This window comes from Hydractinia symbiolongicarpus, chromosome 10, assembly GCF_029227915.1.
Source record: "Hydractinia symbiolongicarpus strain clone_291-10 chromosome 10, HSymV2.1, whole genome shotgun sequence".
Taxonomy (NCBI): domain Eukaryota; kingdom Metazoa; phylum Cnidaria; class Hydrozoa; order Anthoathecata; family Hydractiniidae; genus Hydractinia; species Hydractinia symbiolongicarpus.
This window is the reverse complement of record NC_079884.1, coordinates 21472758-21487343: the sequence shown is the minus strand read 5'-3', so window position 1 is coordinate 21487343 and position 14586 is coordinate 21472758. Positions and strand designations below refer to the sequence as shown.

Sequence of the window (14586 nt, the reverse complement as noted above, 5' to 3'; positions counted from 1 at the left end):
AATTGACAAGTTTTTTTTTTGTTGAATCCTTAAATTTGATGACACTGATTTGTGAACATCTCTTTCGACAAATCCAAAAAGTTGAAACAAACAAGCGTAATGTTATAAATTAAAATCGACAATATCGATTGCGTATCGGCTGCTTTAAAAATTTACAGAAATCTAATGGACTTATTCGTGGTCACCTTTCTTAGACCCATTTTGTGAGCATCAAAAATGCAATAGCTTCTGTAGAAGGCTGTGTTAAAATTTGCAATGGTGTTTTTAGGTTAATGTGATAAGATCTTAGCTATATATTTTCAAGTTTTAGAATAAACATTTTGAAGCAGGGAGTAAGAGTTTCATTAAATGGGAATAGATGAAGTATTATTTGGAAAGTTGGAAAATTGTGGTTATAATTTCACCACTCTTTTATATTTTGAGAACATCTTTTCAGGCTATTAGTTCCCTAACAATCATCCATCCATAAGCTGATAAATTAAAAAAATCATTTGTTGACAGCGCTTTCATTTCAAGAAGGCAATAAAGGATGCTGATAATCTGCTTCTTTTATAAACGGTGCAAAAATGTTTTGTATGGGTTAGCGATAAAATTATTTTCAAAAGGATGCCAGTTTGCCGAAAACGTTGGTACATATACCTTAATGAAATAAACATTTGGAAAAAATAAATCCTGAGAATTTAATTACGCGATTTCACGAATAAAAAGTGACCTTGCATTGCGCCGTAAACCACTTTGAGTTCGCAAAAACATAGAAAAGATATAGTCCTACGCGAAGAACATTAATAATTACAGTGGATATCGAAATTAAAGTAACAAAGTATTTATAGTATTTTAGGTAATGAAAACGCCATAATTTCAAAATTAATGTTAGAAAACCATTTTATTATATTTATAAAATAAGCAGAAGCTTTGCGGACTATGTTCGTCTTCTATCTAAAACCTCTCGCACAACGTCAATATGTCATCAGAAGTACCCAAACTTTTCCAGATCTAATCAAAAGCTTCCCACCATTGTCTCAAGAAGAACATACAGTGCGTGTCTTATGACGTATACTCACTATTCACGAACATTCCACTAGAAGAAACGATTAACTACATCTTAGACGAAATCTTCGCGCATAAAAACCTTAATCCAATCGCTTCAAAACTTATATTTAAACAGCTGCTTTGGAAAACCACTACTGACCGTACGTTTTAATTCAGCAGGAAGTTCTACAAACGGATAGATGGATGTCCAATGGGTAAACCGCTCTCAGTTATATTAGCAGATATTTGTATGATCAAAATGGAGAACGATATTGTCAAACCTAACAAGCCTTTGTTTATAAGCGATATGTTGACGATATCATTACACGTCGGAAAGTTGGTGTACAGGATGAACTATTTCGAAGCTCTGAACGGCTACCACCCAAAGCTGATGCTCACGATTCAAGTTAATCCTGTGAAATTCCTCGACACGAGTACGAAGATCATCCAGGTCAATCCACAGCAGTATTCATACCAAAGAAACAAATTTACCGACCCCATGGGCGTCAAAGGTCCCGAAACGTTGCAAAAGCAACGCTGTCGTCGGTGACCTTGGAGCTTAACGTATCAGCTTAAATTTTGACCAAGAAGTCGATAACATCAAGACGAAATACAAAAAGGCTGATTTTCCTCCGCGCTATGTCAACAGCATCATACTACAGTTCTACGAAGACCAACAAAAAGCGGCAAACCCAGAGTCATTTTTAATTCCACGTAGTTTGTGTGATAAAAAAGAACATAAGGTATTTTTACTTGTTAAAAACTTTTTTGTGAGAAAAATGAACAGCTTTCAAACACTCTCCCTACAAAGTTTAACGTCTACACTAATTCGCGTTTCCATGTGTCAAAGTTACAAAAAGGGAATGTGAAACCCAGATAGAACGAACACCGCCCTTCTCACAAATCACAATCAACCAACCATCTCGTAGAAAACCCCACACACGCTTTTACATGGCAGGTTATTAGTGAATGCTCCATTGAATGATGAGGAAAGAAAGAACTTAGAAGCTCTCATTATAGCCATTAAGAGACTTGTTTTGAATGAACAAGTAGATTCCTAAATGTTTGTCTTTTTCGCTCGGGGATTACTTAGAAATTACTCTTTTTAACACTCCTTTTATATGTACACACTTTTTAAATATAATTAATTTTCTAGATTTCTTTTTATCCCTGTATTTATGAATTGTTGCGTATTTATTGCATTAAATAAATATTGCACTAAAGACTACCGTTTATGTACAGGACTTGCAGGACTTAAGACCAAAATTACAAATTCTTACATGACTTATGCTATACAATGAAGTTATGTTTTTACAGTGCCTTGCAGCCATCACTAATCTGCTATGGTAATTGACCACGGGGCGTTCCGGCCACACAAAGAATGCAATATACTCGCGAGCAGCACATGCAGGTCAGATTTTTACAATCTGTATCCAGATTGTTCAACTGATTGGTTAAGAATCAAAAGTGGAATTCTTATTGACTCCAAATTTCTTAAATAATACAATACTAATGTTATGTAACCTAGGAGAAAAAGGAGATGTAATAATTATTTTAAAACGTGGTAAGATTTCTAATGAATTTTTGAAGAGTGTCCCCGAAATACCCAATGAAATTATTAAGGCCCAAAGTTTAAAAAAATTTCTTATAAAAGCATAATTACAAAATATATTAAAATGAACTACACGTATTCTTAATTAATAAGAATACGCTTCATAAAAATATTAGGCTAGGATTTAAAGTTAAAACAATGGATCTATTGTTTAGAACAAGAGAGGTATGTTAGAAGAACGATGACCAGCCTGGTTGGAATAAAAAAAAGCGTCTAATGAAACGTAAACGAATTTTGTGTTCACTGAACGATTTTAATACACCTTTTTCTCGGAGATGTTATTCAGGGATATATTCGTCTAGCTTTCGTATGAGGGGCACTCAATTTTAATATCTTGGAATGAAGCTTGGGCAAATTAAAAGTCTGTTTTTCACAGTGACCACATGACCACACTTGCTGCAGAGTAACAAAGCAAAAATGGCGCCTTTTAAAAAACGTAAACAAACTAATTAACCTAGCTCACTGTACAATTTTTTTCTCACGTTTTATGCGCACTGACATTACCAATTGCGAATTTACCAAGGGGCGCCATTATATAATTGCAAATTTCAGGCATAAAAGTTGTATGCATATTTAAAAATGGCGGGAAAAACTATTTGTTTTATTGTTTTCCTTTGCTTATCAGTTACCGACTATATAATTGTTTTTCATGCTGACAGCTAGCTAATTACTTTTCGCCATACTGTTTTTAGATGAGCTAAAATCTTTCACTGGCTAGTATTTGTTCACTTTTATGCTTGCTGAAATGTCGTACAAATGTCCTAAGGTAAAAACTTATCCTGCAAGATTCAGGTATAACTTGGTCAGCTCCTCTCCACAACAGGTGACTTTTTTGGCACAAAGACGCATAGGATATTAGAAAACAAAAAGCTACGGATATGACATTGGTTTACCGCTTTCTGAAAAAACTTTACTCAGTTGCTTAGAAGGACATCTTCATTGGCAAAAGGAATTAACTTTTAAAATCTTTTTCGCTTTCGCCAGCCAAGACGTAGTATAAATAAAATTAAACAATTTTACAAGAGCAAAACGTAGGGTTAGAAGAATGCTCCCAAATCTTTCCCAAATGATTTAATCCACCTGAACAATTTCCAAACCAGTTCAATCCTTTAATCAGGAAATAATGCACTGAGAATGTAAACTGGTGTAAAAATTACCCCTATGAAATCCTGAGAAATAGAATACAAGTGTAGCTACGTTGTTTTTTGTTTATATTTCATTTAGGATGCAAGCAAAATTTCAAGATGAGCATATTCTTAGGATATTCTTAATTATTTGTCTAATTTCATCTTGAGTATATTTTTATAAAACGCCTTTGTTTCCACGGTAAACATTTAGGCGCTTTTTTGGCAATTGTTATTCGAGCAAGTGGTCAATATACCAGTTTGTTTATTGTGCAGCTATTACTCTTTTGAAATTGTGCTCATTGTTTGTTTTAATCGCGCTATTAACCAAAACAATGTGCTCACTTTCCGCATTGTTTAAGAAGTGGCGCCCTGGTAAAGCTGCAGCAAACAGTTTCATTCACTCATTTTCTGTCTTCAGAAATTATGTTAAAACATGTAACACTTAACAGGCTCTTGTTACGTTGGTTCTAAGTAAACGCCGGTTTTATCATATTGGAGAGGTTTTACAGTCATACTGTCATAGATGTGCGACTCTAAAACGCTGGCTAAGGTCAAGGATTCTGGAGTTGCATTTTTTTCTATTTGCAATTTTTAGAAAAAGTTTTATACGCTTTCTTTATAAAAAACCAAGCCAGCAGCCAACTTTTATAGTTTCTTAAATTCTGAGGTCATTGAACTAGAAAAAGTTTCTTAATTTTGACAGAACCTATAAGAGGGATATTCAATCAGAAAAATGATTTTGACACAACAAGAGACTTTCATCAAGATATATACAAGAAAAGATGAAATAACGCCTTTCCCGCCTTTTATCCCGCCATCTAATGGTCAATTTTACGTAATTGGTAGTCCTGTTGGTTGACATAATCTACTCGATATTCGTCAAATTTCTTGATATACCAGGCAGCTAATAATAAATGAATGCCATTTGGGGTATTTGTTACACTAAAGATTGATTGAGGCAAGGGTGTAAAAAAAAGAGTTCTCAATTTTTTGGAAGACTACTAGTCAAAAGTCTAATGTGTAAATATTCACAACCATCTGGTGTTTTTTATACCAGCTAAAGGCGAAAAATTAGACAAACTTTCACTTTAAATTCATTTGAGAGTTTTTATAATATATATATATACAGTAGTTTTATCTTTAGATGTTCTTATTTAAAAAAAAATTAACATGGCGAAGAAAACAATATGTAAGACTAGATATATCTTCCTTTTATTGCTTGAACTGTTGATTTGATATAAAGATTGTTTTAGATATTAAATTCAATACAAACATTCAATACAGTTTTGCATGTTTGTCGCTATCATCTCCTTAGCAGAAAATATCTACGCCGGTAAAAAACTAGGTTTGTCATTTATGAGAAACGTTAAATCCCCAAGCAACGCTGAAGGTTACAGAGTATTCTCTGCGCCTAAGAAAGTGATGTAGTTTTCACAGAGGCAGTGCCTCACTGCACAGACTATAAGCAGAGGCGATCAATAGAGCAAGTCATAGCAGGACATTTACATGCTTATTGAAAGACTCCTTAATCTGACACAGTCACTCAGCGGTATTTTAACCCCACAAAAATGTTGATATTATGCGTATTGTATTTGCTTCGAGATGGGTCAATAGTTTTCACAGCTTCTTTCAAAATGAAACACAGTCGCGCCACAACGAGTGCACGGTCAGGTTACCAGTAAAAGCAACAGGACATTGCATCCCCTGATCTGCTTCCAGCTGCTATCTTGCTGGGAGCTGTTCATGCCCATTGTGAGATAATGTGCTGAAGACATGTGAAAAACACACAAAAAATCATTCAGCATGAATAATTATTACTAGACCTTGTTTTCAAAAACAAAACAAATATTGAGCCTAATACAGTTGGGTCCGTAAATATATTGCATAAATATAAAATCAAACAAAACGCAATTCTTGTTAAAAGTAAAACACAGACCAATTGCATTTATTCCAAAAACTTCAATTAAAAATAAAACTTATAGATCCGTGATTTTAATTAAAATTTGTAAATTCATTCATCTTAAATGGAATATTTTTGCATTTAAATCCTCAAGAATAAAGCTATACTCAAACCTTGTCACAAAGAAGATTCAGGACTGATAATAAGTTTAAAGACAAAATTATAAAACAAATTAATTGAAATTTCTTCTAAAAATGCTAAAAGTGAAAAAAAATATTTAATGGAATTATGCTCAATGCTTAATTTATGCAAAATTTCTTTTCATCTTTTATAAAAATTATTCTGATTTCTAAGTGTGATCTTAACCAAGCATGCTGGGATAGAAAATTGCAGATAAAAATGTGCGCAGGTTCTTGCTCAATCATACTGTTGTGTAGTGAATGCTGCTCAATGGTGAATTGAAGAGAAGATAGCAAAAAACATACTGATTTTATTCTGTGGGGAGAACGTTGTTATTTAAAGATCACCTTCTTTCGATCGCTGTTAAAAAAGAATACAGCAACGCTCGTTCGTTTTAGTGGATTTGTTGGGAAGCAGAGAACACCGTGTGTAAAGACTGAGCAGCGGAGACAAAGTACATTAAAAGTAATTACGAGGAAGACAATCTGCTTCACACATGACGAACGTGATGAGTGACGCATACGATTATCGCGGGTTACGACCAAACGCTGTACCTCAAACAACACCATACAACAATGGACTGTCTGCTGGCTATCACAATCCATCTTTGCACTCGACTTGTGGTGCTGCAGCCGCTGCTAATTATCTATCACACTCGGATTACATTCCACCACCACCTCATCTACCCGCTAAACAAGATTCTCATCTACATACACAGAGTGTGACAAACAGTGGCACGATGTCGTACTACGATTCATTGACAGCAGGTTCTGCAGGTCTTGGAGGGTCGTCTGCGCGATACTCTCCACACTCTTATCGTTATTCCCATTATCCAACGCAAGGTTCACAGTTAAATACGACAGCCCACCATGGATTAACAGCGAGCGATTTGACATCAAATCCGTCGCATTCTTACTACCCGTCATTCGTTCCACCTCCACCATCCGTCCGAGGATACTCTGCATCAAGCTTCCTATCAGCACACTCTGCTTACTCGTTAGACTCCGACATCTGTGGTAGAAGCAGATATGGAGCACAATCACCAGGAAGCTTACACAGTCAGTATTTGGATCAAGCCTTACTTCATCAACCTACACCACCTGGTATGTTTTATCCCTACATGCGCCATCCTGGTGCAACATACATTATGACATGCATGTGGATTGAACAGCATGGTTTTGCTAAAATGAAACCATGTGGTCGACAGTTCTCTACAATGCAAGACATTGTGAATCACTTGAATGAGGAGCATGTTCAAACAGCAGACACTGGAAACGGCCTGTATGTATGTCAATGGCAAAATTGTCCCAGAAATGGGCTCCCGTTTAAAGCAAAGTATAAACTTGTGAATCACTTAAGAGTTCATACTGGTGAAAAACCATTCCCATGTCCGTTCCCTGGCTGTGGTAAATTATTTGCACGGTCTGAAAACTTAAAAATACATAAGAGAACTCATACAGGCGAAAGACCCTTCGTCTGTGAATTTTCTGGATGTGGAAGAAGATTTGCAAACTCATCCGACCGGAAGAAGCATTCACATGTACATACTTCGGACAAACCATACACCTGTCGAGTAGGCACATGCAACAAAAGTTACACCCATCCAAGCAGTCTACGAAAACATGTGAAGTTGCATGGAGACGGCTCTCCCACTGGCTTAGAAGAAGACAGCCCTTCCTCACCTTCAAACGAAGAAATATCGCCTGGACAAACAAACGAACTTAAATCTGAACTTCAAACAACTGAAACTGAGTCCTTATTGACTACATGAGAAATTCATTTATTTTTATTTAATGTTGATTTGTATATATATTTGAATTTACTTGGTGGATCTAATTCAGCAAGTACTCTCTCTATCACAAAAAACAATTGCGATTCCGTAAATTTCATATTTGGACAAAATATTAAGTTTAATCTTCAAAAGAACTTTTGTAAGTTAAAATCACGATAAATCATGCATAATTTAATTTAAGCATATCAAATATGATTTATTATGTATAATATAGAATGTTATTATTTATTGATTTGATATCATAACACTTTTTTATAAATAATATAAGATGAAACATAACATTGGTCATTTTTTGCTTGCGGCTGGCATAATTGATGTCAAACGTAATAACTGAATTAAAAATTGTTAAATCACATTCTGAATATTTGAACATTCTTAAACAGTCATACCGAACATACAATTGTTTTGCGCGCTAAACTTTACCGCGTCAAATAGCTCGTTGAAACAGACACGTGTGTATAATAATCAATTTCAGTTGTCTATAACCTTTCGTATCGATATATTTTGGCGGGATTTTGAAGGACTATCACAATAAGACAATGGCAACATTTGAATCGTTTCTGAAGTCGTGCGTTCTAGAAAAGTCAAAAGGAGCCAAACTTTAAGTGGAATCGTAGTTGATAAACAATAGTTGAATAAAAAAACAACCGCGCAAATATAACGAAAGTGATATATTTATGTACAACATTTTATACACAGCAAACTTAATCTCACTAATTGTCTTAACTAATTTAAATGCCTAAATTAATTATTCATAAGATTCATTGGACTAGAATATACTCAAGATATTTTTGATTTTATTTTTGCTGATTTGTTTACACTGTGTATCCTTCTTTCGACCCCGCGTAATTTTCCTCACCTTTATTATTGTGATTTTACGTTGGTCTGAAAAACTATGCTGGGTCTTCTGGCTAGCATTTTATTCAACTGGGCAAGAGTATAGGTCTTTTGAAAGGTTTATCGTTTAATTATACAATAAGAATTTTTTTCATGGGGTTGCCTCACAAAAGAGTCAACCCGACCCATATGATTAGACGCTTCTTAATTTTATAGGCAGTAAGAAATGATCTCCCAATTTATATTCGGATTCTGCAAAAAAGGTACACTTATTTAAGAAAGTCTAAATTTCAGCTGAATCTAGTTGTGTGTTTTAAAACTTTTTTAACCTCAAATGTTCTTACTTGCGTTCTTCTGAAAATAGGAAAATACACATCCAAATTTTCGGATGATGATTGAGTTGTAGTTCTTCCATTGCAATATCCTACACGTATTATATCGCATGAAGGGGAAATGTTCTAAAAAAAATTGTTTCTTAGAAAATTATTGTGTTCTTTAAATCTATAAAGAAATTCAGGCTGAGACGTTCTTGGCAGCCACAGCTACAAGTATTGCGCGCCAAATTTCCCGCCAAAATTGAACATTTCTTTGCGCCAAATTTCAAGAACGTGATAATCTAGGATTACGATAAATGAAAAACAAAACTGCAATGATGTGTTTTAGGCAAAATATAAAAATCATTTTAGTTAACTATTTTCACGTACAAGGAATGCGCGCACACTAATTAGCAAAAATGTTTTTTCTTTTGTTTTAACTTGGGTCTCTTTGTTTCAGTCTGAACGCTTTGAGCATGGTTACACCTGCCGTAATCAAACTCTCCCACTTTCAGCAATTTCTAAACAAAGTAATGCTTTGAGGCTTGTTTAAAATAATGCCCAAAGAAATAACCCAACTGGTTTGGCGCGAAAGAGTAAGGGCGGTTTTATTCCCAAAAGAATGTAAATAAAACTGTTTTTTGTAAAGTGGATTTTAGCTACCTCCTTCCTATGCCCCCCCCCTCCTCCCTTGGCATAGGGAGGAGGTAGCGCCTTAAAAATTGTTCAATATTGGACGAAAAAGAATTGAGGGTTAGGAAAGCCATTTTACAACAAATGTAGAGCAGCATTAAGCTGGCAACACCTAATCTTTTTTAACAACTTTAAAAAACAGTGTCGGGGTGCTTCGATATACTTTTTTTTTTCGTTTCAGCAGCAAGAAATGGGGAGATTATTTCAAATTTCCTGTGCTGATAGACGAGCACAACAAAAGGTGCACATTTTTTTATCAGAACTCAATTTGTAAGAATTTGTAAGATTTTCCCAAATTTGTAGATTTTCCCAAAAATTAAGAACATTGAAAACGCACTCAGTCCGAATTCCTTCACAGATTTCAAGAGAATGTATTATGAAACTACAATTACCAAGAAAAAGTAATTTCCGAACAGTTTTTCTTTCAATTTACTGTAGGTGGGGGAGGGGGCTAAATTTAGTATCTTCGTGAGAGTCAGCCATCATGGTTCATAAGGCAAGGTTTTGATACTGGAACACGCTCTCCCACCCAACCTACTTTCTACGGCAGTGAAATATGAATAATTTCGACATTTTTAGTGAAAAAAATGAAAACATCCACAAAAAAATGATTTTAATTTTTAACCTCAACATTTTAATGTACTATATGTTCTTCCCAAAAAACGTATATTTTTACTGCATACTTTTTCTTTATCTTTTTGATCAGGCGCGCTTACTAAGTTGTAAACTGAAATATACAGTACAGAAAGATTGTTAGGGCCTGATTATATGAGGCGGGTTGGCTCAGTTTGGCTCGCCACATGCTCAGCATGATAAAATTAAACAGCTCGGCATAATGGCAGATCACTACAAAAAAATATTTGACATTATATGAGGTGAGTCAAACCGCCTAGGCGAGCCGGCTCGTTTTTTCAACCCGGGATAGGTTGGTTAGGTGGGTTGACTCGGTTCATATAATATCACTTTGCCGAGCCAGGGCCGGGTTGGAAAAGACAAGCATGCGCATTGCCATTCAAAACAGAAGAAAAACAATAATGGCGAGCGAAGCAGCAGACAAGAAGTTTAAATGGACTTCAGAACTTGTGGAGCAGCTAATAAATTCCCTAAAGGAATACAAAGTCAATATGACATTTAATAATAGGGACTTTAATGCTGATAAACCTAAGCAGTATGAGGAAATTCGCGTAATGATGGCTCGAAAGAATATAGAGGACGTTGATCTTTTTGGCCCAGAAAAAACTACAATATGTCAATATGTTCTGTATTAGGCGATTTCTTCGAAGCAATGACAAATACAGAACACTTTGGATTTGGAATAACAAACTATTGGCGACCAAAATACTTAATGATAATTTTGACTTAATTTTGCTTGTTTGTTTACATCTTGCATCCGCTTTTTTTAAAAATTACGCGCATTTTTTTTTAACCTGGCAGCAGTGTAGGTCTTGACCAGGGTTGACTTTTCCCATATAATATGAATTTTTTTCAATCGGGTTGACCCGCCAACCGGGCCAACACCGAGCCAACTCGCCTCATATAATCAGGCTCTTAACTATAAATCATGCTCAAAGTGATTTCGTAATAGTGAATTTCCGGAGAAAAGCATCTATGTTGTGCAAAAGTTCAGTTTGTTTTTACGGGCAAAATATTTCGCTGTAGCATACAGCGATATAATACTAGCCAATACTAGCCAATCAGCAAGAAGAAGTATTAAGTGTTTACCTTTGCTAAAAAGATTTCAAAAAGGGGACCGTTTATGCATTATTTTTACTTTTAGAAGGAACGTTTATTAGAGGGGTGCGTTCAAAAAAGAGGGGTATATTTGGAGAAAATACGGTAATTAAGTACACAAAATTTATAAATGAGTTTAAAACTTTACATGAATTAAGAAAAACAACAAGTTCACATATGTCTTTTAAGGAACTCTTAATAAAAATTAAAATCACAGAAAGTGAACTCATACACAAAAGTCACGTGACGACATAAACTTTGTTACCAGACTCACACACTCGCGCAGAGTGTTCATAGCATAGTAGCTTGGAAAAAACTCAACTAATATATATTTGTTCTGGGTTTTTTTACAAAATACACCGAACTAAACGGAAAATAGCTTCAGAATACTTTCATATGTTAAATAAAAATGTTGACTACATTTTCCAAGTGTGTTCTAATAACTTGCGTCCAGAATCATTTTACGTAATCGGCGATGGATGTAACGGGGGTTCGTCGTATTCGCAGGAAAAGTCACCCGTGTTTAAAAAATTGTGGCCACTCAGCCATTTTGTGTTTGCACTGGTATCTAGACCACTCAGGAGGAAGTCCTCAGGAGGAAGTCTATCTTGCTTGGTCCAAACTATTTTATCGATTATTAAAAATATAACTAAAATCTTTGTATCTAGAATTCATATTCTCCTGATTGTTTTTGTCTTAATAATTTCGATTTCCAGCTAAAAACCCTTCAGTTTTGATTAAATTCGTTTTTTGCCCAGTGATTTTACTGTTTAGTAAAAAAAAGAGACAAAAGGCGCTGGGGACGAGTTTGACCTTCTTATAACTAATTTTTTTCTTTATTTAAATATAATTTTATTTTCTACTGGATTTTCGTCTTTTGTCCATATTCTCTGCCCTTGTGTTTGCGCGCGCATGTCCCTTTTCACCACCGCGAATTTTTTTTCCTCCGTCCCGGCCTCAGATAGATCATCTAAGTCTCCGGGATCTCTGGTCCATAAGAAAAGTGTTCTTATGTGCCGGTTGGTGTCTTACATGTCTCATACCAGCAGTTGCTTCTTAAGGGTTAATATGTCAACCGGAAAGACTTTAGATAAGCCATCCTCTTCCTTAAATCACGGATTATTGCGGTAAAAGATTTATAGAGAATTTCAAATCAGGCATTGATCACTGATTCTTAAAACTTGAAATTTTACATAGGGGTGAGAAAACACTGTGAAATTATTTTTTATATCATTGTGCAGACTTATTTACTGTACCACTTTACCATTTGCGGAGGAGGATTGGGGCAATACATTTTACTAAAGTATGTCTGAATTGAGAAACAACACCGGATACTTCAAAAGGATTGCTTTGCAGGGATGATACTATTATCCTTTAAAACTTCTACAATGCGAGCTAATTGACTCATTAGAAGAAAATCTCTCCTCCTTTTATCTAAAAATCTCCTGATCAGTTAAATATTTGCCTAAGGTGAAATCATCTGCCAAGGAGCTTTTTATGCATTCCGATGGCCCGCTAGAGCTATTAGGAACTGTTAATGGCGGTACCTTTTCTTCGATTGTGTTTTGACCTTATTTAAAGATGAGCCCCGACATTTTTCAATATTCAGCTTAACGTATTATTCAAAACCCTTCGGTTTTCATTTACCATAAGTTTACTAAACTAAAAAAATGTCTTTCCAGCATGAATTTGATGTTGATGAGGCTGAGCTGTAAGTTCTGGAAGGTAAGAATTAATGTAACCCCTTTAACTTTACAACCAACTCTACATAGCTAGATGAGTAAATAAGAATTTAAAATAGAAAATAAAACTCCTAACAGATACTATTAGTAATTTTAAAAAATATTTCATAGCTATTTTGATTTGCTAAGACTGTGTTTTCCCATAGCTAGCATAAATTCTGAAATTCTGAAATTCGGCAGTTACAGTTCAATATGGCTACCGCCACCTTTGCGGCTGCCCCAGATAGTGTAGACCGAGCAATAACAAGTGAAAAGAAATGCTTGAGGCTAGCTAAATCTTACTCAAGAAATCAAACAAATTATTAAACTACTTTTGCAAAAAACATTATTTTCAACATTTCGTACATCACATACCTTATCGGTAAAAGAAAAGTCGGCAAAAAAATTAGTCAGCAAAAATAAAAAGTCGGCAAAAATATTAGTCATTTGGACAAAATTTAGTCACTTTTTGCCAACTAAATTTTTAAATTTAGTTATTAATAAAGAATAATTGCATAAAATTGATAAAAAATTAGCCACAAAAAAGAAAAAAACGGCAAAAAGGTGGTTGGGAAAAACGTCGGAAAAAAGTTACGTAGGGAAAAAAATGTCGGCAAAAAAGTTTGGTCGGTAAAAAAAAAGTCGGCAAAAATTTTAGTCAGCAAAAAATATTAGTCACCTAACCAAAATTTAGTCACTTTTTACCGACTATATTTGAGGTAAGTCGCAACCATGATAAAGATCAGTTTTTCATCACAAAAGCAGCCACAGCATCAAAATAACCAAAAAATTATTTCTTATAAAAGTATATAGCAGGTTTGGCAATTATTAATCACTAGGGGACCAAATTGTGTTACATATCTTTTTTTAACGTCGTAAAGCACATTGTTTCGTTTAGTAACTGATTTTAATCGTTTCACGGCAGATTACCCTGGTCAAAGAATTTTACTTTGTTCACAAGAGAAGATAACAGAAGACGACAATAGAAGTTTTGGCGAAAAAAATCTTCGTGTTAAAAAGACTATTTGCTACTCTTTTTAGCCCGCGGATTTCTTTTCCATGACTTGTTTTCACTTTTCAGAATTTAAAAGAACGAAAAGTCAATAACGTGTTGCAGGACGAACGGAAAACAAACACAACAGACAAGTAAACTTAGTTGGTATCGGCGAGTCGGAGTTCTTGCTGTATTTCGTTTGATGTATAGTAGAAAGTTTTATGGTTTATGGTAAGCCCACCCGAACCAGCTTTTGGATTGTGGAAGTCTCTTTTTTTCTCCAAACTGTACAAAGCATCCACAATATATTTTTCTACGTTTTGTTGAGGAAGATAGCTAAGTTTCAATGTGTACGTTTTAAAAGGATTCTTGCGCACAAAAACAACTAAAAAATCGACAAGCAATAAATTGAAATTACTACATACAAACCATTTTTATCTCAAAAAAAAAATTGAATAGGCTTGTCTTTGGCTTACCAATCACATATAAAAATTCCATCAGACCAGCCCAAAAACGATATAGCTAGCTTGCAATTTCTTGTACTGTTCTTTTGATTTCCACGAAAAGGATCAGAGAAAGGGCAAAAATGACTAAATAACAACTACAATAAGGTCAAACCAATCATACAATGAATTTGTTGTCTGCACTGCTATAGG

General features: G+C 34.8%; 1 protein-coding gene across 1 annotated transcript; it reads left to right on the top strand.

The window, feature by feature from the left end:
- Positions 1-5980: 5980 nt before the first annotated feature.
- On the top strand, positions 5981-7701 carry LOC130613124 (zinc finger protein ZIC 4-like). The gene has a single exon (XM_057434452.1). The coding sequence runs from the start codon at positions 6345-6347 to the stop codon at positions 7617-7619; it is 1275 nt and encodes a 424-aa protein (XP_057290435.1). The 5' UTR covers positions 5981-6344; the 3' UTR covers positions 7620-7701.
- Positions 7702-14586: the final 6885 nt, after the last annotated feature.